This window comes from Brachypodium distachyon, chromosome 2 (genome assembly GCF_000005505.3).
Source record: "Brachypodium distachyon strain Bd21 chromosome 2, Brachypodium_distachyon_v3.0, whole genome shotgun sequence".
Taxonomy (NCBI): domain Eukaryota; kingdom Viridiplantae; phylum Streptophyta; class Magnoliopsida; order Poales; family Poaceae; genus Brachypodium; species Brachypodium distachyon.
Window position 1 is genome coordinate 37,832,838 of NC_016132.3, and position 24,068 is coordinate 37,856,905.

At 46.3% G+C, this 24,068-nt stretch overlaps 5 protein-coding genes and 2 long non-coding RNA genes across 8 annotated transcripts; 3 read left to right on the forward strand and 4 right to left on the reverse strand.

The window, feature by feature from the left end:
• Positions 1-2,506: 2,506 nt before the first annotated feature.
• On the forward strand, positions 2,507-5,503 carry LOC100826856. The gene is made up of 2 exons (XR_001406201.2): positions 2,507-2,670; positions 5,066-5,503. It is a non-coding gene; the product is annotated as an uncharacterized LOC100826856 (long non-coding RNA).
• A 282-nt stretch (positions 5,504-5,785) lies between these two features.
• Positions 5,786-7,255, forward strand: LOC100844064 (UPF0014 membrane protein STAR2). Its single transcript, XM_003566596.4, has 2 exons — positions 5,786-6,486; positions 6,590-7,255. Exons 1-2 carry the CDS (start codon positions 5,938-5,940, stop codon positions 6,899-6,901), a joined length of 861 nt encoding a protein of 286 aa, XP_003566644.1. The 5' UTR covers positions 5,786-5,937; the 3' UTR covers positions 6,902-7,255.
• Positions 7,256-7,527: 272 nt separating this feature from the next.
• LOC100826544 (glycine-rich protein A3) lies at positions 7,528-9,879 on the reverse strand. Its single transcript, XM_003568975.3, has 3 exons — positions 9,721-9,879; positions 8,443-8,812; positions 7,528-8,097 (listed from the first exon to the last, which is right to left on the reverse strand). The coding sequence occupies exons 2-3, from the start codon at positions 8,774-8,776 to the stop codon at positions 7,793-7,795; spliced, it is 639 nt and encodes a 212-aa protein (XP_003569023.1). The 5' UTR covers positions 8,777-8,812; positions 9,721-9,879; the 3' UTR covers positions 7,528-7,792.
• Positions 9,880-10,550: 671 nt separating this feature from the next.
• On the reverse strand, positions 10,551-12,528 carry LOC100827376 (glycine-rich protein A3). Of its 2 annotated transcripts, none has more exons than XM_014898135.2 (3): positions 12,264-12,392; positions 11,321-11,637; positions 10,551-11,067 (listed from the first exon to the last, which is right to left on the reverse strand). In XM_014898135.2, exons 2-3 carry the CDS (start codon positions 11,592-11,594, stop codon positions 10,790-10,792), a joined length of 552 nt encoding a protein of 183 aa, XP_014753621.1. In that variant the 5' UTR covers positions 11,595-11,637; positions 12,264-12,392; the 3' UTR covers positions 10,551-10,789. The 2 variants fall into 2 exon arrangements, with proteins under 2 accessions (XP_014753621.1, XP_003569026.1); XM_003568978.4 differs by lacking the exon at positions 12,264-12,392 and adding an exon at positions 12,411-12,528 and having other exon boundaries at positions 10,561-11,067.
• Positions 12,529-12,537: 9 nt separating this feature from the next.
• On the forward strand, positions 12,538-19,049 carry LOC112270907. Its single transcript, XR_002963510.1, has 4 exons — positions 12,538-12,887; positions 15,351-15,522; positions 17,289-17,646; positions 17,759-19,049. It is a non-coding gene; the product is annotated as an uncharacterized LOC112270907 (long non-coding RNA).
• LOC100844363 (kinase-interacting protein 1) lies at positions 13,254-17,644 on the reverse strand. Its single transcript, XM_014898136.2, has 2 exons — positions 17,510-17,644; positions 13,254-16,658 (listed from the first exon to the last, which is right to left on the reverse strand). The coding sequence occupies exons 1-2, from the start codon at positions 17,601-17,603 to the stop codon at positions 13,495-13,497; spliced, it is 3,258 nt and encodes a 1,085-aa protein (XP_014753622.2). The 5' UTR covers positions 17,604-17,644; the 3' UTR covers positions 13,254-13,494.
• Positions 18,955-22,842, reverse strand: LOC100844667 (WEB family protein At5g16730, chloroplastic). The gene is made up of 3 exons (XM_010233477.3): positions 22,622-22,842; positions 21,873-22,191; positions 18,955-21,773 (listed from the first exon to the last, which is right to left on the reverse strand). The coding sequence occupies exons 1-3, from the start codon at positions 22,642-22,644 to the stop codon at positions 19,278-19,280; spliced, it is 2,838 nt and encodes a 945-aa protein (XP_010231779.1). The 5' UTR covers positions 22,645-22,842; the 3' UTR covers positions 18,955-19,277.
• Positions 22,843-24,068: the final 1,226 nt, after the last annotated feature.

Here is a 24,068-nt window from a genome sequence, read left to right on the forward strand (position 1 = left end):
CCAATCCTTTTTAACCTTGTGGCAGGTGTGTTTACTAAAATCCTAACCAAAGCTGTTGCCAATAATCTGATTTCTGGGATGTTCCCTGCTGCTCAGACTGGGGGAGTTGTTAGTCTGCAATATGCAGATGACACCCTTCTCTTCTTAGATAATGACATACACAAAGCCAGAAACCTAAAGTGGTTTTTATCCCTTTTTGAACAACTGTCAGGCATGAGAATAAACTTCCACAAAAGTGACCTGTACTTCATCAATTTGGAAGAAGATGATGTTAGACCTTTTGCTCAAACTCTGGGCTGCAAACTTGAAGGCTGGCCTATGAAATACCTAGGAGTTCCCCTTCATTTTTGCAAACTAAAGAAAGAAGATCTACAACCAGTTATTGATAAGATTCTCAAGAGTGTTGCTGGATGGAGAGTAGACTGCTCTCTTATGGAGCTAGAATTACACTGATCAGATCTTGTTTGGCAAGCATTCCCATATACCTCCTCTGTCAATAAGTTCCCTAAATGGGCTATAAAAGAGATAAACTCCCAAATGACCCATTGCCTTTGGGACAACTATGATGGACATGTTAAGTACCACCTTGCTAATTGAGAATTAGTCTCCATGATGCAAGATTTTGGTGGTCTAGGTATTCCCAGCCTGAGAGATTTGAACATCTGTCTGCTAGCTAATTGGATCAAGAGATTCTCCCTAGACTCCCATAAGCTGTGAAAAAACATCATTGATTTAAAGTATAATACTGCTTCCCCAAACATTTTTGCTTGCTCTGACTCCATAGCTTCTCCTTTTTGGAAAGAGGTTCTATGGGCATCCCAAGCAGCAAAAATGGGATACATCTGGAAGGTTGGTAATGGTGTTAGTGTTAAGTTTGTCTAGCCTGGCAATTCAATTTTGGGAAATCTACTATGTCTGTAATGAACATAATAAAACAATTGCTGATATTTGGGATGGTGTGGAGTTAAAACTCTCCTTTAGAAGAGGCTTTCACCCACATCTTATGCAACTCCGGTATGATTTAATTGCTGTAGTTTCCTGCATCAATTTCATTGATGAGTCAGACCAGCTTATTTGGAAGCTGGATAATAAAAGAGTTTACACATCCAAGTCTTTGTATGATGTGATTAATTTTAGAGGGATTTCCCCTGTTTCTATTCATTCTGTGTGGAAGTTACATATACCCCCTAGGGTAAAACTTTTCTCTGGCTACTTAATCTGTCGAAACGTCAAGATATCCATGACCACACCTGTTTGTTCTGTGCTGAATTGGAGACTACCCAACATTTGTTTTTTGACTGTCTAGTTGCTCGGATACTTTGGTCTCACTTGAGCGAGATGTTTAATGTTACACTGGGCTCCAACCTAGAACACACTACCTCTTTTTGGGGGCACAACAAACGTTTTGAAGTGATTAATATGACTACTGCAGGTGTCTTATGGTCTCTTTGGAAGTGTCAAAATAACCTATTTTTTCGCTCTTCTTCCTGGTCTTCAATGCAGGTACTTTGTCACGTGGCCCTACGACACCTTCGATCATGGACGTCGCTCTGCTCAAGCGCAGGACAAGGCGCTCTGGAGCATATCCTACAACAATTGGAGGGCAAATCGGTGGAGATCCCAAGACTACTCCCGGGATGAAGAAACACAAGGCTCTCTCCATGCCGACTCTTGCGGCTTGTCAAGGGATTACATCGATGTCCCTCCAAGAAGACGCGGGCTGACTGTGTCCCCACAATCTTCTACGATCTGCATCTCAGCCACCTTTTGCTTCGCTCAAATTGTAATGATTCCGCCTGGGTTAGAGGCTACCAAGGTGTTTTGTGTTGTCTAAATGGCATTAGGGCATTTATGGCCGAAACCTAAAAACTGTTATCTGTTTTGGACAGTTGCTACAAACTAATTTGTTTCGTTTGTTCACTGAATGAATGAAACAGGGGCGAATGCCCTCTTCCTCTAAAAATAAAGATCCTAATTTGAAACAACAAATTATGGAAGGGTAACATCAAACAACACCAAATTTGAGAGAGAGAGGGAGGGGGGCAACAGAAGGGTACCGTGGACTGCTGGAGCCTAGAGCACTGGAGCTGGTCGGGGGAGACGGTCGCCGGTCGGCGAGTCTGCCGACTGACCTTGCGAGCGGCGGGGCGGGGCAAGTGGGCGCTGGGGAGAAGGCGAGCAACTGGATGGATCCGTGGATGCGGCCGTGCGGTGGCCGGCGTCCGGCGGCGGCGCTGAGATGTGCTCCTGCCTCTGACCTCTCTGTTTTTTTTTCTATCGACCTCAATTGGCTTGGCAGCAATGCAGCACTCTCTCGTGGGCTCGTGGCAGGCTGGGAAAAGGAGTTCCTGATCTGGGCTGCCCACCAGTCTTGACTAAAGCCCATGTTGGAACGAGTTATCAGATGCCCGTTAAGGAACCATCGCGTGCAGGCCTACACCGGCCCACGGCCCAAAAAGTTCTTCTTGGCGAGCAAGTCCGCGAGACGCGAGTAGTCCTGTGGTTGTACGATTGTACTGTACCCATGATAAAGACCGCAAGCGAAGCCAAATCCGCAGAAAAAAATAAAAATCCCAAATCCCCCTTCGCGATCGCCTCCGGTTCCGAGTTCCGACCCTTCCCTCCCGGCCACCCGTCGCTTCCGCCGCGAGCTCGAGCTCGATTCCCTAGGTAATCCTCCCTCCCCGGCTTCCCAGCCCCCTCCTGAGCTTGGTTGTGCTAGCTCTTTGTGTTCTCGGTTGGTTGATTGATTCCGGGAGGTTTTTTGCACGGACCAAGAGTGCGGTAAGCCCGATCGATCGCTGGTCGGTGCTTGTGATCTGTACTAGTTTCTGCTGGTTGTAGTTTTCCAGGTATGGGTTAATTACTTCATGCTTGTTCGGCCGTGCGAGTGGGTTGGATTTCGTATCTGCTTGCCTAATTTGCATCCTTGTTTCGTCGGATTTAGTGCAGTTTTGCAATTTTTGTCAGCCGGGAGCTGTGTGTGGTTAGAATCTGGTTTTTCGCAGATTGTGCTGTTTATTGCTGTTAACTGTATTCGTCATAAAGTGCTGTAAATTGTGCAGTTTAGTGCTGTAAACTGTGCTCGTCAAAAAGTCCTGTGAACTGTGTTGTTTAAGAATGCAGATTAAGTTTTCTGGGCGTTAATCTTATCGTCAAACTGTTACATCTTTGTAGGTTAGAGTCTGGTTACCTACTTGTGTCTAAGAGTTTGCTTACCTAATTAAATCCAACTTGTGTCGATGGTTTAGTTGCTATGCATGTGGTCAGGATCTGTATGAATCGACAGGATTGTAGTTTTACTGGTTATACAGATTACTTGATGTTGTTTTTACTGTTCAACTGATTTGATCAACGGTTCTACGAATCTAGTCAATACTACTACCGTAATTGTGGCTTCAAGGTGTTGGAAGAACGCTTTCCTTGTGAGGGTTATCTGGTAGATTTATCCTATTTCTTTTTGTCAATTGTGTGCGTTGATCCTGTAATGTAGGTTAGGTTTTTTGGTAGTTACTCTGATCATGAACTTAAATAACTTTGTAGGTTGGTTTGTTAACTTTCGTTAACTACAACTGATCCAGTAAGAATGTGCACTTTAATAAAGGAGTTTTGAGCTTTGATTCTACTTAAAAATATACTCTGATCATTAACTTATTGAACTTTTTAGGTTAGTTTGGTTAACCACAACTGATCCAGTAAGAATGTGAAATTGATTAGAGAAGTTTTTGAGCTTTGATTTCTACTTAAAAGTCTGGTAGCTTTTATCAATGGCTGAATACTTTTGTACTTCTGTTTGTCCAGTAGCTTTGATGCTGTAGTTTATTTCTCCCAGAGAGATAAAAGGGGAATATCTGCATTAAGATCACCTAGGGAAATAAGCACGTTGATATGTTTTGGAATTTTGAGCTTGTAGGATCTAGTATTTCGTTTTTGTAGACCGCTTCGCGACATTAAGCGAACTTGATTGGGATGATGTGTTGTCCTGATTAGGGTTCAGTTTGACTAGCAAACTGAAAGGTGTTTAATGACTAAGGGATATTTCTCAGTTAGTTACATAGTACAACTGTATGTCAAAGGGCTACTGACGTAAGGATGGACATATAACTTCACTGACTTGATCTCCATCCCTTAGGCTCAAAAACTAAAAATGAGTTATACTGATATAGTTAGATTACTTTCTGTTTTCACTGTGATCACTTCAGTTGTTGCCTTCCCGATTTGCTTACTGATATTGATAAATGGATGCATCAGAAGTACGGAAGGACTCTTGATTCCTTTTCTTCTCATAGGCATGTTTGTCGCTGGCACTTGTTCTTTTTAGGGATAATTCATAGGCATACTTCAGCCAAGCTTCCTTCTGTTCTGTAGATGGTTGTGGTTTATTGTTTAGCTGGAAGATTTTTGTTAGGTCGTATAGGTTGGAGAGCATGTGAGGCCCACTGCTATTCCATACTATTCCATTTTAGCTGGAAGATTTTTCTGCTTTGATATTGTTGCTTACTGGTACTTTAATAGATGTGACCTCTTTGCCTGTTGTTGTATACTCTGATCATGGGGAAAAGCTATTATTTAGTTGATCCATGCTCAAAGTCGAGCTTTGATGATTTGATCTCATTGCTTGGATATGGTCTATTACTTGTTCTTGACTTTTAAACTTGAAGAAGATCATGGGGAAACACAATTATTTAGTATGATTTCTGCTCAAAGTTGAACCCATTCTTTAGTTGTCTGTCATTTAGAAGATAGTATGTGATGCCATGTCTATATGTCAGAACCTTGCTACAAAAGTAGATGAAACAGTAGCCAAGTTTGCCAAAAATGTCTAGAAAAATAAGACATCAACTGGTTATAAAACTAGGCTGGTTATAATCGCCATCTAGTGCTGCTGTTCTCTCCTGCCTGCATAATAATTCAGAACAGCAGGGTGCCTTTTGGATTCACTAGCAGTTGAGATGTACCTTCAGATAGATAAATTTTCTGGGAAATTCCTTTAATATGTTGCATAGAAGTACCAGAGGATGAAACTATCATGTTTTTTACAACATCTTCTTGATATCCTGTGCAGATAAGCGCCAATGGGCTTCATCCAGAGCACGTTCTCCCTTCTCGTGGGCACCGGGTGCGGCATCTACATCGCCCAGAACTACGAAGTCCCGAACATGAAGAAGCTCATCTGGGGCCTGGTGGGCAAGGCCAAGGAGGTGGAGGACTCGTACAAGAAGCCCAGCGGCAGCGGCAACAGCAAGAACTAATCCCGTCAAGCTTCTGTCCATCCATGACCGCCTTATAGCAGGCTGAAAATTGTTAATTACTTAGGTCTGGTTATCATCAGTCGAGCAAATGACTCTTTCCACTCTGTTTCTCCCTCCGTTTCGAGACTCTGTCTCTGGAACAGTTGGTCGCACGATTATGAAAGTTGAATGAGTTGTGCATGCGTGATTCATGGCCTCTGTGTCGACTGCATTCTGATGATTAATTACTAGTTTATTCCAGAGTTTGCAAATGAAATTATTCATGCCTGCTTATTTATTTATTTGACTTCGTGTGAGTAATAGTACTAATAACAGGGATGCAAGCAGGAACCTGGTTGGATCATCTTCCTACAGTTCACAACTTTTAGTTCCGTAACACTAAAATTGTCTAATCTTTTTCTGAAAAAGACAGAGCACTGTCCTTGACTTTCTCTGCTAAACTCTTGTAAAGCAGCAGTCAGTCACTGCAAGGTATGCCCCACCTTCCACCGTATAACTATCACTCTCTTGTTGGGATGAATCTTTTCCTCCCCCACGTAGCACCCAACACGGTCGCCAGTGCCCGCCACGCCGCAAAGCACCTCGCCCATTCATCGCCTTTCTCAAACCCCCAACTTTGCCCACCCTCCTCAAAAGGCTCGCTCAGCTCACTGTTTCTGCTCATCTCAGCTCAACCTCGGCGGCCATGGCGACAACCTCCTCGTCTTTGCCCATGTGGGCGTTGCTCGAGAAGCTGGCCAAGGAGGTGGACCCATGGGCGCCGGGCTTCTGGCGCGACTTCGGCATCGGCATGCTGAAGCCCGCCGCCGCCACGGCCGTGGTCGCCATGGCCGTGGCCCTGAGCTTCACGCAGCGGCTGGGGGTGGAAGGCGAGATGATGTACGCCATCGCGCGGTCCTTCCTGCAGCTGTCCGTGATCGGCTTCGTGCTCCACTTCATCTTCTCCCAGCACAACCCGGTCCTGATCGTGCTCGCCTACCTCTTCATGGTGACCGTGGCCGGGCACACGGCGGGGCGGCGGGCGCGGCGGGTGCCCCGGGGGAGCTACATCGCCGGGGTGTCGATCCTGGCCGGGACCGCGGTCACCATGGCCGTCCTGGTGGTTCTAAACGTGTTCCCCTTCACGCCGCGCTACATCATCCCCGTGGCCGGCATGATGGTCGGCAACGCCATGACCGTCACCGGCGTCACCATGAAGAAGCTCCACGAGGACGTCAAGACCCAGAGAACCCTCGTAATTAAGCTGCCCCCAACACACACACGTAAAGGAATTTGGTGAAATTTTGGTCAGGATTCGAAGTGGATTTGATGGAGTTTTGGTTTTGGGGATTTTGCAGGTGGAGACGGCGCTGGCGCTGGGTGCGACGCCGGGGCAGGCGACGGAGGGGCAGGTGAGGCGGGCGCTGGTGATGGCGCTGTCGCCGGTGATCGACAACGCAAAGACGGTGGGGCTCATCGCGCTGCCGGGGGCCATGACGGGGCTCATCATGGGCGGGGCGTCGCCGCTCGAGGCCATCCAGCTGCAGATCGTCGTCATGAACATGCTCATGGGGGCGTCAACCGTCAGCAGCATCCTCTCCACTTACCTCTGCTGGCCGCAGTTCTTCACCAAGGCCTTCCAGCTCCAGGACACCGTCTTCGCTGACTAGATCACAGAACAAAATGCCTACTAGTACTTCCCTTTCCTTGCTTCTTCCTGTTGTTGCAGCTTTTAATAAAGATCTGAAGCTTGCGTAGATGAAGATGAATCCTCTGTTTGTTTGGGTTGAGACAGAGACCACCTGATTTTAATATGACCTATTGACCTTACTAGGATCTTTCATTCTAATTGCAGAGGTTACAGTTCTGAAGCAAATCGTTCTTCCTTACAAAATACATTACTACCACTGAACAGTTAATCACAAGATTGTCGCTATGATGCTCTAAAATGTTCATCGAGTGCAACTTTTAAGAGCATTCAGTAAAAGGGAATAGCATTCAGTAAAATGTTCATCATGTTTCAACTTGCCGTGTTTCTTCTTCAAGTGTTGTTCATTCTTCTTAATTCTTATACGAGACTCGCAACATTCAAGCTGGATCTTGTGTTTGTTTTGGGTTGAGACCACCTGATCTCAACATGACCAACTCAATTCCAAGAGTCACAGCACTCGTCAGTCTTATCACGGAGACCTGTACTGAGTAGCTGAAACCTTTTTCAGAACCAGCGTTCGTCCAGATGACGATGTCCGTTGCATTTCAGAGCATCAATCAATTGCCGCGTCAAAGCAAATGAGAATAGCCCTCAGAAAAGATCATATATGAACAGCACAACACACGGAATAGCAGAGTGATTAGCTGTATGCTTATTAGCAAACCATCTTGTCGTCCAGACAAAGACGCAAACTAGAGTACCAAATTACTTGAAAAGAGGGGAGGAGGGAAGCTCCACAGGAGATACCACACCGCCCAAGCTTAAGCTTAGATACATCGCAGAGGCTTTACCCAACCACCTACACAAGACAGTTTCAGTTCCAGGTATTGATCAGCCATGGCAAAGCTCATTACTTCCACTTCTTGAACTTGCCGCCGCCGAACATGCCGTGTTTGCCATGCTTGCCGTGCTTGAACTTGCCGTGGCCGTGCTTCCCGTGCTTGAACTTGCCACCATGGTGGCCTCCATAGCCACCATGCCCGACACCATAGCCTCCCATGTGCCCTCCTCCCATCATGTGCCCGCCTCCCATGTGTCCACCGTGACCACCGTGAGAGAGCTTGTGAGCACCGTAAGCGGCGGCAGCAGCGGCTGCACCTCCAGCTAGCATCGTTCCCATGTGTCCACCACCTCCGCTGTGGCTACCACCATAACCTGAAACAACAGAGCACCAATGAGGATGAAATGCGCAAGAACAATACTGAGTTTCAGCATTGCGATAGAACGGAGAAATTCAGACTTGTGCAACATTACAAAGTACAGATATACATAAGCAGCTAGCCATATCATGACTGAAGGTGGTGCACAATGTAAGTGGTAGAGATGCAGCACTACACATATAAATGCATCCAAGAGGCAGTACAACATAACAGTTTATAACAACAAACAGCAATGCATCTCAGGTATAACTCATCAGTGTTCTAGCACAAATTGCACCAATACTTCGCCAGGATACAATGATAACTACATAGAACTGAAGAGTAAGCGATTAATTCATACCCTGGTGTGGTGCAGACGAGCCTGGGTAACCAGCAGGAGGATAGCCACCTGGCTGTGGGTAGCCATGCTGCTGTGGAGGGTATCCGTGCTGAGGAGGGTACGCCCCCGGTGCAGGTGGGTAAGCTCCAGGTGCAGGTGGGTACCCTTGCTGAGGAGGGTATCCCTGAGGTGGGTAACCTTGCTGAGGTGGGTAGCCTTGCTGCGGAGGGTATCCCTGCTGCGGTGGGTACCCGTGGCCACTGGGCGGGTATCCATGGCCACCAGCGACACCGTGCATCATGTTGGAGAAGAGCCCCTTGTCGCTCTCGTCATGCTGGTCTTTGCCTCCTCCCATTGTCGCACCACCAAACTATCCAATCGAAGAACTCAACTGTGTGAAATTGAATTTGTAATCAGACAAATGTTACACATACGACAGAGATATGGAGTTTGCCATAAGAAAAGGTTCAGTATATATGCAGAGAAAATAATTTTCTTGTGAGATCATCATATATCCAATACAGCAACACATTCCCCTTAAGCAGATAGCACCATATTGATGTGTGTATGTCAAGTTTGTCAACTAGTAGTTGAGAACTAGTCCTCCCTCTCTCCTTACAAAACGTGTGCCTGAATCAGTGTTGTGTGAGAGGAACAAGATCAAACGCAATAGTTGTCACGCCTATTTGCCTACCCAACTCAATTCAAACTGTCCTTGTATCATGAACTGGTCATACAAGGTACACGTGGAAACCTATAATTATCCTAAAACAAGAAGGGGCGTAATAATAATAATAATAACCAACCGGAGACTTGGTTGTTCTGACAAACAATTCAGAAATTTATATAGGAGCACTCCTATTTATTTTGAAGGTAATTTTTTGACGAACGTTTTGAAGGTAATTGAACTAGCGGCAATTTAGCGCTACCCAAGGTACCAAGCACAAGCAGGCAGGCAGATTAGGCGCATCACAAATTCACCATAACCTTATATATCCCCATTCCCCAATCGACCAAGCAGGAATAAATCGAATCAACCGAAATCAAACATTACACACGCAATCTACCGAACAAACAGACGAATTCACAATTCCACAACAACCGGCCAGTAAAAAGTAATCCCGCAGAAAAGGAACCAGATCCGCAATCGATCAATCTTCCCGGCCCCCTTGCACGGCCTCGAAACCAAAAAGATCCCCCATCCCCCCGCCCACAAATTTCACCATCCAGTGCAAGCTAAACAGGAACATGGAGGAACGTGGGATCTAACGAGACGGGAGCGAGGGAGCAAACGCTTACCTGAGCTTTTGATGATTTTGAAGAAGAGTCGGTCGATCTCGATGATGATCCTCTTCCGGTTTCCCTGTATCGGTTTCCTGTGGCCGGTGGGGATGATTTTTATAGGAGGCAAATGGGTTCGGCCGCTCGGGTAAACGCGTGCCCCGGATCGATCCTGGAAGATGGTGGGCCAGGCCCGTTATTCGTGGCCCCGTTGTATGGAGTGGGTGGGGCGGATAAGATTTGACCACCGTGAGCCCGTCTCTGACCTGCGGGCCCCGGAGTATGCGGCCCGAGGTCGAGGGAGGCGCGGGGGAAGCGCGTTGTGCGGAAGAAAGCAACGCGGCGAAGGAGTCCCACTTGGGGCATATCTTCGCGTTGAAGCGACGACCGCCCGACGCGTGTCCTGATACCTTTTGCTTTTCTATTGGGCCGGGCTGGCTGGCTGGATTGGGCTCACGTGATTCGGCCCACCCGGCGCCCAACGTATCATGCCAAGGAGTTTTTTCTTTTCTTTTTGACAGCATCATGCCAAGGAGTTGGTTAATTCTCTTGCGTTTCGGCTGTTTTTCGGTCCTATTTGTTTGGACTTCTACTTCAGCTTTTGGTGATTCTAACACTTTAAAAAGCACTACTTTCGTTTGCACGTGAAGCTGAGAACAAGCACGTCCGGGTATCTTCTCAGTTTCATATCATCCATCTAGTTTAGGTAAACAAACGTGCCTTCGTATCATCCATCTTTTTCGACTAGTTTTTTTTTACCACTTGTTCTGTTGGGATATCTTCTTATTTCTTCTTTCATGTCTCTTTTTTCACGCCAAATTATTTATCAGTACAGTACAACAACAAACTGAGTCTGTGTTAGGACTCTGATATTTGCATAATTCCGTAGGTATATCAGTATTGACCACGGAGAAACAAATGATCCGTCGTAACCAATGCAAGGATATCGTGTATCTGCAGCCAACAAACAGGCTGGTAATTTATTCTGTTGTACAGTGTATCTTATTAGCAAACCTTACTGCCCAAATTATGTGAAAGTTTTACATGCACCATCATATATGCATATGTAGGCTGGCACATCGATCGATCACTTCCACCTCCTGAAGAGCCGTCCATGCTTGTGCTTGCCGAATCCATGGTGGTGCCCGTGGTAACCGTGATGCTTATACTTGCCGTGGTGCTTTCCATGGTGGTGGTGCCCGTAATGGCCGTAACCATGGCCATGGCTGAAACCACCATAGCCTCCATAGCCCATGTGTCCGCCATGACCTCCATGAGAAAGCTTGTGCGCTCCGTAAGCCGCCGCGGCGCCTCCGGCTAGCAATGGTACTCCCATGTGTCCCCCGCCGTGGCTGCTCCCGTAGCCTGCTCAACAATTAAAACTTCAGGAAGCTAATTGATTTTCACCAATTTCGGTATACACAAGTTTCAGACTCCTAACGGCTAACACAATACAACGATGAACCAATTATTCAAGTTAATATATCATGAGGCTCAAGTTGTTGCAGCCGATCCATAGATGGAGCAACCGGTGGTGCAATTTATCAGTGGAGTTGTACATTATACTTGTGGACAGTTGATCTTAGTAGCTTAGAGCAAGCCATAGATATATACATACCTTGGTATGAACCGGGGTACCCTGCGGGTGGATACCCACCGTGCGCGTGAGGTGGATATCCACCGGACGGAGGGTATGCGTACTGTGGAGCGCAAGGTGAAGGGTAGGGTACCGCCACACCTGGTGGCGGATACCCTTGAGGAGGGTATCCGTATCCCTGATGCGGGTACCCATATCCTTGCGACGCGTACCCATAGCGGCCACCACCGCCACACATCATGTTCGAGAAGAGGCCCTTGTCGGTCTCGTTGTGCTTGTCCTTCCCTCCTTCCATCGTCGTGCACTCGTGCCGCCAAGCTACCCGCAAAAATTTAACTCTACGAAACAAGTGAGGAAGAAATGTCATGTGACGACAATCAATTGCTTTCATAGCATTTGTTAACACTATAATTTGAAGTAGCTCAACAAAACATTTTTTAGGGACCAACTTTAAGGGTGTATCCGATGATTTTTAGTGGGTTTTTCTTATTTATAAATGGATTTTTTGCAGTTGCATTTCTTAAATATACAATATATGAGGACTATTTCTTTTTCTTTTTTTCTTCTTTAAAAGATTTTTTTGTGTTAGACTTATTTCCGGATGATGTTGTTCATCTTATGGTCGGCGATTGTTCGTGCCAACGAGCTAACCGGGATGCATATTCTTCCTCTAAACGAAAAAGTAGTATCGATCGAAATATATATTGCTTGTATTGCATATTCTAGAGTTGTTTGCGTGGGCTTTGTCAATTTTGTCGAGAAAAGACTAGGCAGAAGAAGCAAGGAGAAGAAAATTATGGTATGCGCCTGTTTCGGATACCACCGATAAACAGAAGAAACTATGCATGCACGCACGCGAACTTTCCTGGTGCCCACGAATGGATGGACGATCGATGAACAAGCTAGGATCTCTCACATGATTCACGAATTATAAACCAAGGAGCTGATTTTCCCAGCAACCTACAGATTTGAATTCCGCAGAAACCATGTTCATCCGCGACCGATCAATCGATCCAAATCGCCCGCAGTTAAAGCAACCGAGCAAGAGAAAACAGAATCGAAACCAAAGCTGTGCAGGAACGGAGATTTGGGAAAGGGGAACAGTTGGTACCAATTCCGGAGCAGGAGCAGCAGCCGATGCGAGGTTATCTACCGTTGGGTTTGATTGGGCACTTTGTGTTTGGGTTCTCCTTCCTTTCTCCCCCTTTGTTATACGAGGGGGGGGGGGGGGGAATCGGATTCGCGCCGCCACCCCTGAGTGATCCACCCCGGCCGTGTCGCGCGCGGAGCCGTCGGATCCGCCGTCCCCATCCGAGCTGGCTTGGAGCGCCACGCGCGGCGCCTTCTGCCGTGCTGGGGCCCTGTGTCTCGGGAATGATGGGAGCGGCTGCGTGCGCCCGCGGTGTGTTCGACGGAATGCCAGGGCCTCGACCCCGCGCAGCAGTGCCGGACCGGCCGCGTCGAGTGCCGGTCAGAGGCGCTGAACTCGCGGCTCCCTGGTGGACCTTGGCTGGCTCGCGCTTCGACCATGTTGGCTTGCTTTGCATGAGCTGCACGGGGCGTGTAGGCGGCTCATCATCTAAAGCTGGTGAGAATCGTTGCCATGCTTATCTTTGATGTGCGCCCCATTTTGTTTGGTTTTCCTTGATGCTGTTCCATTCCTTGCTCTCTACCGTCCGGCGCGGCGATCGCTGATGTCAGAAGAAAAAAAAAGCAGTATCCCCACACGTACTTACATTTGGAAGTAGAAGGTCTGGCTATGCATTTTTCATGACTATACTTCAAATGGTGATTTCAAAATTCATGTTTGTTGTGCTCACTGAATGACAGTATAGCACAAGCTAAATCCCAGCTGCGATGCTGACATGCTGTCAAGGGTCAGACCAATCACTCAGCTCATCTCATGAGTCCTACAGCTGTAAAGAAAATATATGTCTGTTTTTAGGCTTGTAGCTAATGAGAAATTTTCAATGCCATAATTTAAAAAGTATGCACCTGCATGCATTTCATGTCCTCTCCACAGAAATAGCTGATCTGTAAACTCTAACCTGATCACATGTTTTTTTGTTGATCTAAAAAAACTGAAATTAGTCTCCTGCTAATACGTGGAAAGCCAGCATTTGCTTGATCTTTCAAAAAAACAAACTGAAATTAGCCAAATGAAGCTGTCTGGCGTTGAGGGCACACAGGAGTGCCTATTCAATTTTACCGACGAAGGCCATGTCACTGTACTGCTTCTGTAATGCCGGATTCATGCATGCCAGCAGCGACAGTTTCTTTTTCTTGGATGGAAACAGGAATGACCGGAGTGGCACTCTTGATTTAGAGGGTGCATTCCTCCAAGTGCTGCTGCCTTGTGGCCCCCCAGATAAGCTAGTGCTCTTCAGTATCTTCGCCATGACCTTTTCGGTTTCTGCTTGTAGCCCTCTTATATGATCCAAGCCAGCCTGCAGTTCATCAGCGACCTTGTTGTTCTCCTGCTTCATGTTCAGGATTTCCCCTTGGAATTTTGCAGCCTGATATGAAGTGAACTGAACTCCCTCCACGGTGTCCGCGTCCACCTCCATAGCTGCTTCGATTTCCTCTTGTATGCTACAGAGCGAAGCAAACCTACACTGGAGCTCCCCTTTGAACATAGCATTCTGTTCTAACCATACTTGCAGTTCAATCTTAAGTTCTCTTAGCTGCTTTTCTACAGCTCCAGATAAAGCTTTTGCAGCAGGATCATTTGCACGACCGCTGCTTTGCATGGGCTTGTCCCCATTTATTAGCTTGGCAATCTCAGATTGTAGCTGCGCATGCTTGGTCTGAAGTTCTTGTATCTTTTGGAATGATGTGCTGAATTTTATCCAGAACTCTAGGTTCTCCTCCAGAAGCCCATCGATGTCTCTTCTGAACTTGTCTTCAAGAGGTGAGGCCATCTCCATCTCAATAATGTTAGTTAATCTGAGGTCACCCAGATCAATGCTATCCAGAACAGCATCATCTGTTCCAGCATCTTTGCTAGGGGATTCAAGGCTTACACTATTTTTCAGGCTAGAACTCTTCATGGTTATCCTTGAAGTGGAAGTAGCACTATGTTTCCTTTGATGAACTGGCAAAAAGCTTGGGGTCCTTTGGTGCCCCCTGAATGTCCCATTCCCACTCTTGAAACTTAAGGGCGTGTATTTATTCATTTTTTGTCCATTGTGTGTTGCATCTTTATCAGTAGAACAGTTCAAGAGTTCACGTAGTGATCGGATCTCGTCGTCCTTCATTTCATTGGCACGGCGTAGTTCGCTTAGCATAGCCTTCATCTCATCCACACATTCCTGATTCTTTGTCTCCACTTCCGTAAGCCTTCTCTTTGCATTCTTATAATTTCGGAGGATAGAAGTGTACTCGGTCAATAATACCTTTTCCTTATCTTGGAGCCCACACATAAGCAATTGCTGCAGCTTGAACATGTTCTCCTCTTGATCTCCAATGCTACCAACTTTTCCATTACCAGGGGCAGAATTTTCCATGATACATGAGGCTTCTGAGTCTTCTGTTTTGTTCATCTCTTGTTCTGGGTGGCCTTCAGATTTGCTCTGACCCATTGTTGACGAATACTGCTTGTCATCCTCTGACTTCACACCATGATCTCCTGGTACAGCAGATGAAATATGATGCAATTGATCTAATAAGGCCTGCTGATGGGAATGTACAACATAGGGTTGCATGCTACTGCCATTGTCGCTGACAATTTCATGATCATATTCCACTTCTGTATCGTTATGTTCTCCAAATGCATTATTGTCTGCATTTTCTGCTGTTTCCTTATCTACTGATGCAGCTTCAAAGCTAGATTTTCTTTCGAGCCCACAATGCCACAAATCCTCTGAATCATCTGAGCAGTCTTGTTTTCCCCCCTTAATGTCATGGCAACCATTAGATATCTGACTGTTATCACTGACGATAGCTAGCTCCAACTTACCGGAACAATCAGGCAATCCATCTATGTCATCCTTTATCGTGGCTTTATCCATGTGAAGATCCTCTTCTAATTTTCTATTCCCACTCTCTCCAGATAATTCGGTGTCAGCGGATGGTGTTGCTTCATCAGTCAGCATGGACGCAGAACCAGCTTGGTGCTCAACGGGAGGTGACTGCAACATATCTGTAATACAAGAGAAACTACTTGCTGTTTCAGCGAAATTTGAATAGACTATACTTTCTTCTGCATGGAAGGAGCTCTCAAGGTGCTGCACTCTCATCAGCTCATCTTGTACCTTCTCAAGCTTGTCGTTTAATTCACTTGAGCCACTTGTTACTTCTATGTTCTCTTCTTCCAGTTCCTGCAAGGACTTCTCCAGCTCTGTGTTTTCCAGACACAGCCTATCTATTTTCGCAGTCTGTGATGAAACCATAAGTTCCAAATCCACGACTTTATTGACTAGTTCATCAATTTGCTCTGCAATCTCAGCCACGGAAACATCTGAGTCTTTCTGAAAGTATTGCTTGATCTTATGTACCAATCCTTCTGTTTCGATTGTCTCCAGCTTCATAGAGTAGTACACATCATCCATCTTAACACTGGCATCATTTTTTCTCACATTCTCGTAAAGAGAATCTAAACCTACAAGGGATTTACCATGTCCTCTCATGATATTCTTCAGTTTCTCTCTGGAAATGTTGACCCTTTCCAACTCAACCACTGCTTGGCTGAATGCGGAGTTTTGATGTTCCTGCAATTTGACAATGGTGTCTTCACAAGATTTAAGGGCAGTTACTGTCATCAGAGCTCTGGCCTCGTCATCTTCAATCACTGCACTTTCGTTGAACTCCTGTTGGAAGTAGCAGACTTCTTCCTGTATGTCATTGATTTGCTTTTCAAGATCCCAGTACTTTGCAATTCCACTCTCATAAGAGCTCTTGATGAACTCTTTTTCAGTCTGAAGCACTAATATCTCTTTCTGGATCCTGCTGATCTCTGTTTGCGCATTCTCCTTGCTGACTGGAGCTGCAGAATTCTTGCCTGAACCCTTGAGTCCTGGCTTCCCTCCTTTCTTCTTATTCATTAGCCCCTCGACTGTTGACTTGTGGATTTTGCGAGGATCAACTGTCGTGAACGCCTTTGGGAGACTGTCATCGTCTTCTTCTAGCATAGCATACTGAACCTGTTCAGGGAAGGCGGTAGCAACAGTGTGGTTTGCTTTGTGTAGCTCTCCTGACATGTGGTCATAGCGCTCAGCAAGAGCTCTGTACGCCCGGTACGCTTCTTCCACAGAACTGATCACCTCCGGCCGCCTCTTGTAATACATTTCTGCCCTCTTTGCAAAAGAATCGGCTTCCTCCCCAAGGAGTAAGAGAATGCACTTGACCCTGTCCTCCATATCTGCACATCAGCATCAATCTCAATGCCCAGAATACAGGAGTTTTAGATAATTATTCGATTGTAATGCAAACACAATTCAACCCTATTTTGCAGAATGCTCGCTGGTAAAAGGATTTTGTCAAAATCAGTATCCAAGTGCATGGGCAGCAGAAATATCTTTTATGGGATATTATATTTACTCTGAACAAAAATGTGTGAACATGGAAGCAAATTTAAATGGCGTGGGTCTGTTATCACATTGATTCCGGGCTGTCCTCTTTATTTATGTACTTAGCTGCTTTGAAAATCTACACTCATTTAGTTTCTATAGAATGCTAACCTTTGTTGCACTACATGGAGTAGTTGTGAAGAACTTAAACTATATATGATTTATTTAGGGGATTCAACTGTATATCATGGTAGGCTAAGAACATTATAACTGGCAGGGAAAACACAGTATTTCTTGATTTGTAATTACTAAACAACATCACCAATTCTCACTGTCAAATAGTTACGATTCTGCTGAGCTGAACCATATATCAATTTCATGACCACCTTATGTTGTACACTTGTACCTGTAGTCCTGTACTAAATAGATTCCAAGAGTCATGAAGGAACTGGCCATACTAATTTACATGGTAACTTTTGCAGGACACTATTATGCAAGTTTGGACCTCAAAAAAGCAACATGGCAGTATGACACTGATGTGGAATTTGTATACAGTTAGGCTAAAATATCCACAGAAAATCCGCATCTGTGAACCCGAGAGACCAACAAACAGGACACACGTTTGAAATATCAAGTACCCAATTAAAAGAGCATATTTGGACGGATGGCGCGAAGAAGAAGAAGAAGAAGAAGAAGGACGGACCTTGGAGGTTGCTGTCGAGCCATTTGGACTGCCTGGTGCGGATGTGGCTCGCCCACCACCACGAGTAGGCGTTGCTCGCCGCCCGCTGCAGCATCCTCCACCTGAGAGTTCTTCAGCCGGTTTAGCAGCACCTCCAGGTCCGAAATGCCCTTCTCACCGTCTCTGCCAATACAACACCAGATTAAATCTCTCAATGCATGGGCTTCTTCCCTCTCTCCTACTGATCATCACCATTTCTGTTGCATACAGCACAAGATCAAAGTGCAGGACTCAAACTGGAAGGTCAACAATGTCCATTACCTACATTTGCTGTGGAATATATGTCATCCCCTGAAGAAAAATGAAGCAAAACACCGCCGCCGCGGCTGCTGCTGACCGAGAAACCTCTAGAGGAAGAACACAATGACGACAGCGACGGAGAAGAAGAGCAGGTGAATACAGCACTTTCAATCTTGTTCTTCCAGGGATGCCTGTGCATAGTTGGAAGCAGAAGAACAGAAGCGAGCAGTAGGTGGTAGTGGAGAAGTGGTGGCATGCTGCTCGTGCCTGGCACGTCGGCGTGTGATTATTGGGCCGAAATGAGATGGGCCGTGGACTCAAATTGTGCTACTCTTTTCTTTCTCTTTGCAGATCTGGCTGAAACGATCCTCTCAAAAAAAAAATCTGGCTGAAACGATTTTCCCGACTCCCGTAAAATAAGTAACTTCCAAGAAAAAAGATGCAAGTCCTTACCGCTAAAAAAAAAAGCAAGTTCTTATTAAACATAGGTAAACAAACAAAAGGTGATGTCATTCTCTGCAGATGGCCATATCGATTGACATTTCAAGCATACAAGAATCTTTAAGCAATCCAAAACAGAACACACAAGGATCTTCATTCCAATATATTTTCTAGTACATCTCTCTAGCTAAGGCAAAGTAATAATAATTTGCCACAAATCTCCAAGCAGTACAAAACAGACAGTGCAGACAAAATGAATGCTGCTCCTATTTGACACTTTACACCCAGCCAGGATGGCATAATGTACAGTTATAGACCACATGGGTGCATGTGGCAAATTCCAGCCCCATCTAACAAAACCCATTATAAAATTACAGCTATTTAGCTGTACCATATCAATATATCATTTCATTTTCATGCACCTGATCTGATCGATGCCACCTTCTTAAGCAACCAAGATTAGGTGGGTACAACCACACCTAAAAAATAAATAAACAATAAGCCCAATCAACTCAATCCATTTCATCAGCTGTTAAAAGTACAATCATGGATGGCAAACATGGCAACAAGCATGAGTATGCTCTCTGTCAACAAACATAGTTAGAAATTCCAACAAACCATTCATTCCCCAACAGACATGAATATTCTTTCTGACAACAAACATGATTAGAAATTTAGAATAGCCAACAAATCATGCCAACAAACATGATGGCGGCTAGGATATGTCACTGGTAACATTAGTAGTCATTCCTCGGAATGAGCTGCACAGTTTACATTCAGGAATGAGTAACCATTCTGATCAGGAGGAACTCCATCCAGTTACACACAAACGGCCACAAATCGTGTAGATAATAATAACCACAGCCATAGGGCAAGAACAGGGCTTAAAAAAAAAGATACACCCACAAAGTACTGCAATCACCACAAGTACAGGTGTTGACCGTAAAAATTACGCGTTGAAATTAAGCACACTACTAGATGTCAAACCAAAAAAAAAAAATCAGAGTAAACACCAATAGTAGTACAATGTATTGCTGTTCACCTGCTGCTACTTGCTGTTTTTCTTTTTCAGTAAGCTCCCAAACTTCTTCAGAAGAGGCTTGTTCTTCTTCTGTTGCTGCTGCGGTTTCGTCGTTGGAGACATTGCCACTTTGCTGGTGACTTCTGCTGATGCTGTCCCATTTGCATGCTCGGTGCTGCTATCCTCCTTGGAGTCTTGTTCATCTTTGGAGGAATCGGTTTCTTGTTTCCTGTCTGTCTGTGACTGCTTCTCGACAACTTTGTCGCTCTCCTGTACTGCGGAGAAGTCAGCTTTCACTTCCTCGTGTTCAGCCTTACTGTCATCTTTCTCTTCTCGAGTCATGTCCCCATTGGAATCCCCATTGGCGGCGTCGAGTTCCAGCTTTGGTTTTCTATCACTCTCTAACTCTGAATCTTCAATTACCGCAGATAAATCAGCAAACTTTTCACGCGCAGAATGGTGAGCCTCATCGACAACCACTAGCTTCTCTTCCTCCTCAGGATGCTTCTTTACCATGGCTTCAGCAAGCAAAGCAGACAACTCATCTATCTTCTTCATGGCGTCAGCTTCTCGCAATCTGAATTCTTCATTCTCCTGGGATATGCTCTGCAATGTGTTCTCTTTATCAAGTAACCTCTCCTTTAGCTGCAAACTCTCGGACGTTGCTTCCTGTACAGCTTTGTTGGCTTCAGCAATCGCTGATTCTGTGTCAATCAGTTTGTGTCGAAGACCTTCTTTTTCAGCCTTTACCTCCTCCAAAGTCCTGTTGACTTCAGCAACAGATGATTCAGTGTGCATTAGCTGCTCTTGAAGAGCCTCTTTCTCAGCCCTTACCTCCTGGACAGTCCTATTGGCTTCAGCAACCAATGATTCAGTGTTCATTAGCTGCTCCTGAAGAGCCTCTTTCTCAGCCTTTACCTCCTGCACAGCGCTGTTAGCTTCAGAAACTGCTGATTCTGTGTAACTTAGCCTCTCTTGAAGCCTTTCTTTCTCATCATTGACAGTTTGGAGCTCATGTTCTGCATCTCGCAGTGAAGCTACTACCTTGTCAGCTTCTACTTTAAGAGAGGCAATTTCTTCCTCCGACTGCTTACTTGACTCGACAATGTCAAGCTCCTTTGCTTCGCATTCTTCTCTGTACTTGATCACCTCAGCCTCCAATACTCCGACGGTTTTCCTCAAGGAAGTGATATCGTAGTTTGCCTCATCAAGCATTAGCTCATAATTCTCTTTGGTACTATTTAAGGCCATCTTCAAATCACCAATCTGGGCGAGTGCATGCTCGTAATCATCTTCTTTGTTCAGAAATCTCTGATGTTCTTCATTTGCTTTGTCAGAAGCCTCACTCAACGCAGCAGTGAGATCTTCTACTGCCCTTCTCTCTTTCTCTTCTCTGTCCCTAGCATCCTTCAACTCGCTTATTAGCTTGATTCTCTCCTCAGTCAGGATTTCAATATTTGCATTAGCGGTCTTCTCATTGTTTAAAGCCTCTGAAGCCACTTCTTCTGCAGAATCAAGCTTGTTTTTCAGAACATCTATTGTTGTCTGCAGTCCAAACAACTCTTGCTGAGAAGCATACAAGTGCTCGTTGGATTCGTTGATATCTGCTGAAAGCCTTGCCACCTCAATTTCCAAGGCCGTGGTCTTTCCTTTCAGCACTTCGATTTCTGATTCTCTATCTTGCAAAATAGAGTGGGTCTTGTCCAATTCTTCTGTCGTGGAGATAAGAGATTCGCTTTTGAACTTCTCCGAGAGAGTAACTTCCTCCAATTCCATTTCAAGTGATCCTGCCTTGTGCTTCCATTCTTCAAACTGCTGATGGACTTCCGACTCGGTTTTCTTCGCATCAGCCAACTGTGATTTAAGCTCCTCGGTCAATTTTTCCATCTCGGCCAACCTAATCTCAAGAACACTTGCCTCCTCTAGTTTGCTTTTCAGAACTGAAATATCAGATTCCAAATTCCTAACAAGCGCCTCAGTTTCATGATTTTTACTCTCCTCACTTGCTGCACTCGAATCAAGCAACCGTTTCAAGCGGGAGACTTCGCCGGAGAGGATCTCCACCTTCTCCGCGTTGGCCTCAGCGATCCTCATTGCATCGTCTGCGTGGCCAAGCGCGGCCTTCTTGGCCTCATTGGCCATCCCAAGCTCACGCCTGAACCTCTCCAGCTCCTCCGTGGTGGTGACCAGCGTCTCCAAATCGGCGGCATGCTGGCCACGCACGCACTCGACCTCCCTCTGCCACTCCTCCTCGCGCTTCTGCGCCTCGTCGATGCCTGCCTGCTCGAGCTCATCCGCCCTGAACTTCTCGATCTCCGTGGCCTCCTCGGCCCACCTCTTGGCCATGAGCGCATCCTGGAGCTTCTCGTGTATCTCATCAGCCACCCTCTTAGCCTCATTCAGGTCGCCGACAAGACGGTCCTTCTCCCCGACGATGAAGGACAGCTGATCCTTGGCCTTCTTGAGGTCCTCCTGCGCGGATTCGAGCCGCGCCTGCAGCTCGGCCTCCCTCCTTGGCTGCTTCTGCATCATCACCGGTGCACAATTCCCATCACAACTGGCAACATTGCATACCATTTCCATCCACCGACAAGATCACATTTGAGGCAAAAGGAAACTTACATCAGGAGGAGGGGTGCCGATCTTGGGCACCCGGCGCTCGACGACGGGCTTGTTGTCGGCGGATCTCGGGGACCGGTCGAACGAGAGGCGAGGCCGGGCCGCCGCTGCCGACGGAGGCGAGTTGGGCTCGGACCTGAATGGGCCGCCGCCGCTGCCGTTGCGCGAGCGCGGCGTGGACGGCGTGCCGGTGGCTGCGGTGCTCCTCCGGGAGCCGGGGGTGGAGGGGCGGTAGCCGGAGGACGGCGTGGAGGGGCGGTGGCCGGAGGACGGCGTGCTCGGCCTGGCCCTGCTGCTGATGGGGGACTCATTCGGCCCAGATCTGCGGACACAAAAACACTGTCATGAGATTGAAAGCTCCAATCTTTCCCGCTGGCGCGAGTGGGCAAACAAAATGCAGAGCCAAAAATCACAAGATACATTCCACTGGCGGTGATCAGAGGGGAAAAAATCGAACAAAAATCGAGAACTCGAACATGGGGGGGAGACGGAATTAAGCGGATCAGGGGAGCAGTTCCAAGTTCCAACCGAACCCTACAGAGCCGGCGTTTCCTCCAAGACGGCACGAGAAGAGCAAAAGCAAATAGAGCGAGGGATAAAATGCCGGAGAGATCTGCTGCCTCAGAACGAAGACGAAGAAGAAGAAGATAGAGCCAAACGAAACCAAACCAAACCAACCCAATCAATAAAACAAGAAACCAAGAACACGAGGCAGAACTGACAGGCAGAAGAGGAAGAGGAAAGGGCAGAACCTTGATCTGGAAGATGGCAGCATTGCGGATAGGCGGACAGGGGTGGGGAGCCGCAGCAGAGCAGGGAGTGGGAGAAGAAGGGGATCGAATCCGAAGAGGGTGGAAGAGGAAGAAGAGGAAGTGGGGGCGGCGTCGCTCCCACACTAGACCGCGACCGACCCGGGGCGAGCAGAAAGGCTGCAAAGGCGAAAGGCAGGCAAAGGACAAAGGCAAAAGGTGCAGATGATGCTGCTGCCTAACGTGCATCCTCCCAAAGATAATAAACTCAAAGCACAATTAGCTGGTGGTGCGTGCTAATCAGCGAACCCTGAGCGACAGGTTACTACTACTTGCACACAAGAGTGAGAGTCTTCCTCTTCTTCTCGCTTACCTACCGATGGCGATACGAGCACCACCCTACCGTGTTATGGACTTTGTGGCGCCATTATGGACGGTACCGTAATGAGAGCAGCATTCGGGGGGACAGCGTGGGAGTGTTATTCTTGATCTGGGGTAAATTGCGTCGAAGGTCTTTTACGGGAAGGATTTATGAGGGTTTTAAGTCGAAAAAGTTATGTGTTGCTGGATTTGGCATGTTTTTAATGGGTTGTCGAGTTAATTGCTAAGCGGCATGCATGGTTCGTACATTGAACATGTTTTAAGTGTTTCAACGGAAGTCATCAACATGCGAGTTGTGATTATGTGAGGATACTAAGTGTTGATCCACGGCGATGCTATGTCTGAAACCCTATGCCAAGTCACTGTGTTGTTTGAAAAGTTGCAATGTCGATTCACAAGTGCCTACTCTTAATCGATTAAAGACCCTCTAAAATCTCTTGGACCACTATTAAATATCTAGAAGGCTCTTAATTGATTTGAAGTCCCAGCTCAGAATCTCTTGGTCGCTATAATCAATACCAAGGCAGCTTAATTTGGCTCTGCCTACACATTCTCTTTTTCGCTAGTTTAGCAAGATCACTTTGGTGACCTGCTTAAAGTTTCTCCGTCGGGAATCTCCGTATAGTTTTGTTGTCGACGCTTTAGACCAAAACTCTTAGGGAGCAACCTAACGGGTGCTCTCTATCCATGCACGGTGCTGGTACATGACTAAAGATGGGATCCACCTCATAGAGGTGCAAAGCTGGCCGAGCAACCCGCTGGTAATCCTCAAGTAGGTCTGCTCATAACCGCAGAGAGATGTTCTCTCCATGCTATCCCTCATGGCATGGGAGACATGGAGGAAGAGGAATATGTAAGCACCTGCAAAGATTAAGAATGATAGACATGTACATGTACCCGTGCTCCTTCATGGCAGTAGTAGACTTTGGGACAGGTTTCATCTTTCATGTACCCACCATGTAAACCCTTTGTTTCTCGCTTCGACTCATTGTACTTTTCCGTTCTCAATGAAATTTTGCATACTTATATGTGTCTGAAAAATGAGAGTATTTTTTTATATGTTTTGCTT

Bases quoted from the DNA above. Each gene is read 5' to 3' on its own strand.
- LOC100844064 (XM_003566596.4), top strand. From the start codon at position 5,938: ATGGCGACAACCTCCTCGTCTTTGCCCATGTGGGCGTTGCTCGAGAAG. The intron at 6,487-6,589 runs GTAATTAAGCTG...GGGATTTTGCAG, and splicing joins TCAAGACCCAGAGAACCCTC to GTGGAGACGGCGCTGGCGCT.
- LOC100827376 (XM_014898135.2), bottom strand. From the start codon at position 11,594: ATGGAAGGAGGGAAGGACAAGCACAACGAGACCGACAAGGGCCTCTTC. The intron at 11,068-11,320 runs GTATGTATATAT...ATTGTTGAGCAG, and splicing joins GTACCCCGGTTCATACCAAG to GCTACGGGAGCAGCCACGGC.
- LOC100844667 (XM_010233477.3), bottom strand. From the start codon at position 22,644: ATGCTGCCATCTTCCAGATCAAG. The intron at 22,192-22,621 runs GTTCTGCCCTTT...TTGTGTCCGCAG, and splicing joins CTGCCATCTTCCAGATCAAG to ATCTGGGCCGAATGAGTCCC. The intron at 21,774-21,872 runs GTAAGTTTCCTT...GTGATGATGCAG, and splicing joins TCGGCACCCCTCCTCCTGAT to AAGCAGCCAAGGAGGGAGGC.
- LOC100844363 (XM_014898136.2), bottom strand. From the start codon at position 17,603: ATGCTGCAGCGGGCGGCGAGCAACGCCTACTCGTGGTGGTGGGCGAGC. The intron at 16,659-17,509 runs GTCCGTCCTTCT...GCTGATGTGCAG, and splicing joins GCTCGACAGCAACCTCCAAG to ATATGGAGGACAGGGTCAAG.
- LOC100826544 (XM_003568975.3), bottom strand. From the start codon at position 8,776: ATGGGAGGAGGCAAAGACCAGCATGACGAGAGCGACAAGGGGCTCTTC. The intron at 8,098-8,442 runs GTATGAATTAAT...CTGTTGTTTCAG, and splicing joins CTCGTCTGCACCACACCAGG to GTTATGGTGGTAGCCACAGC.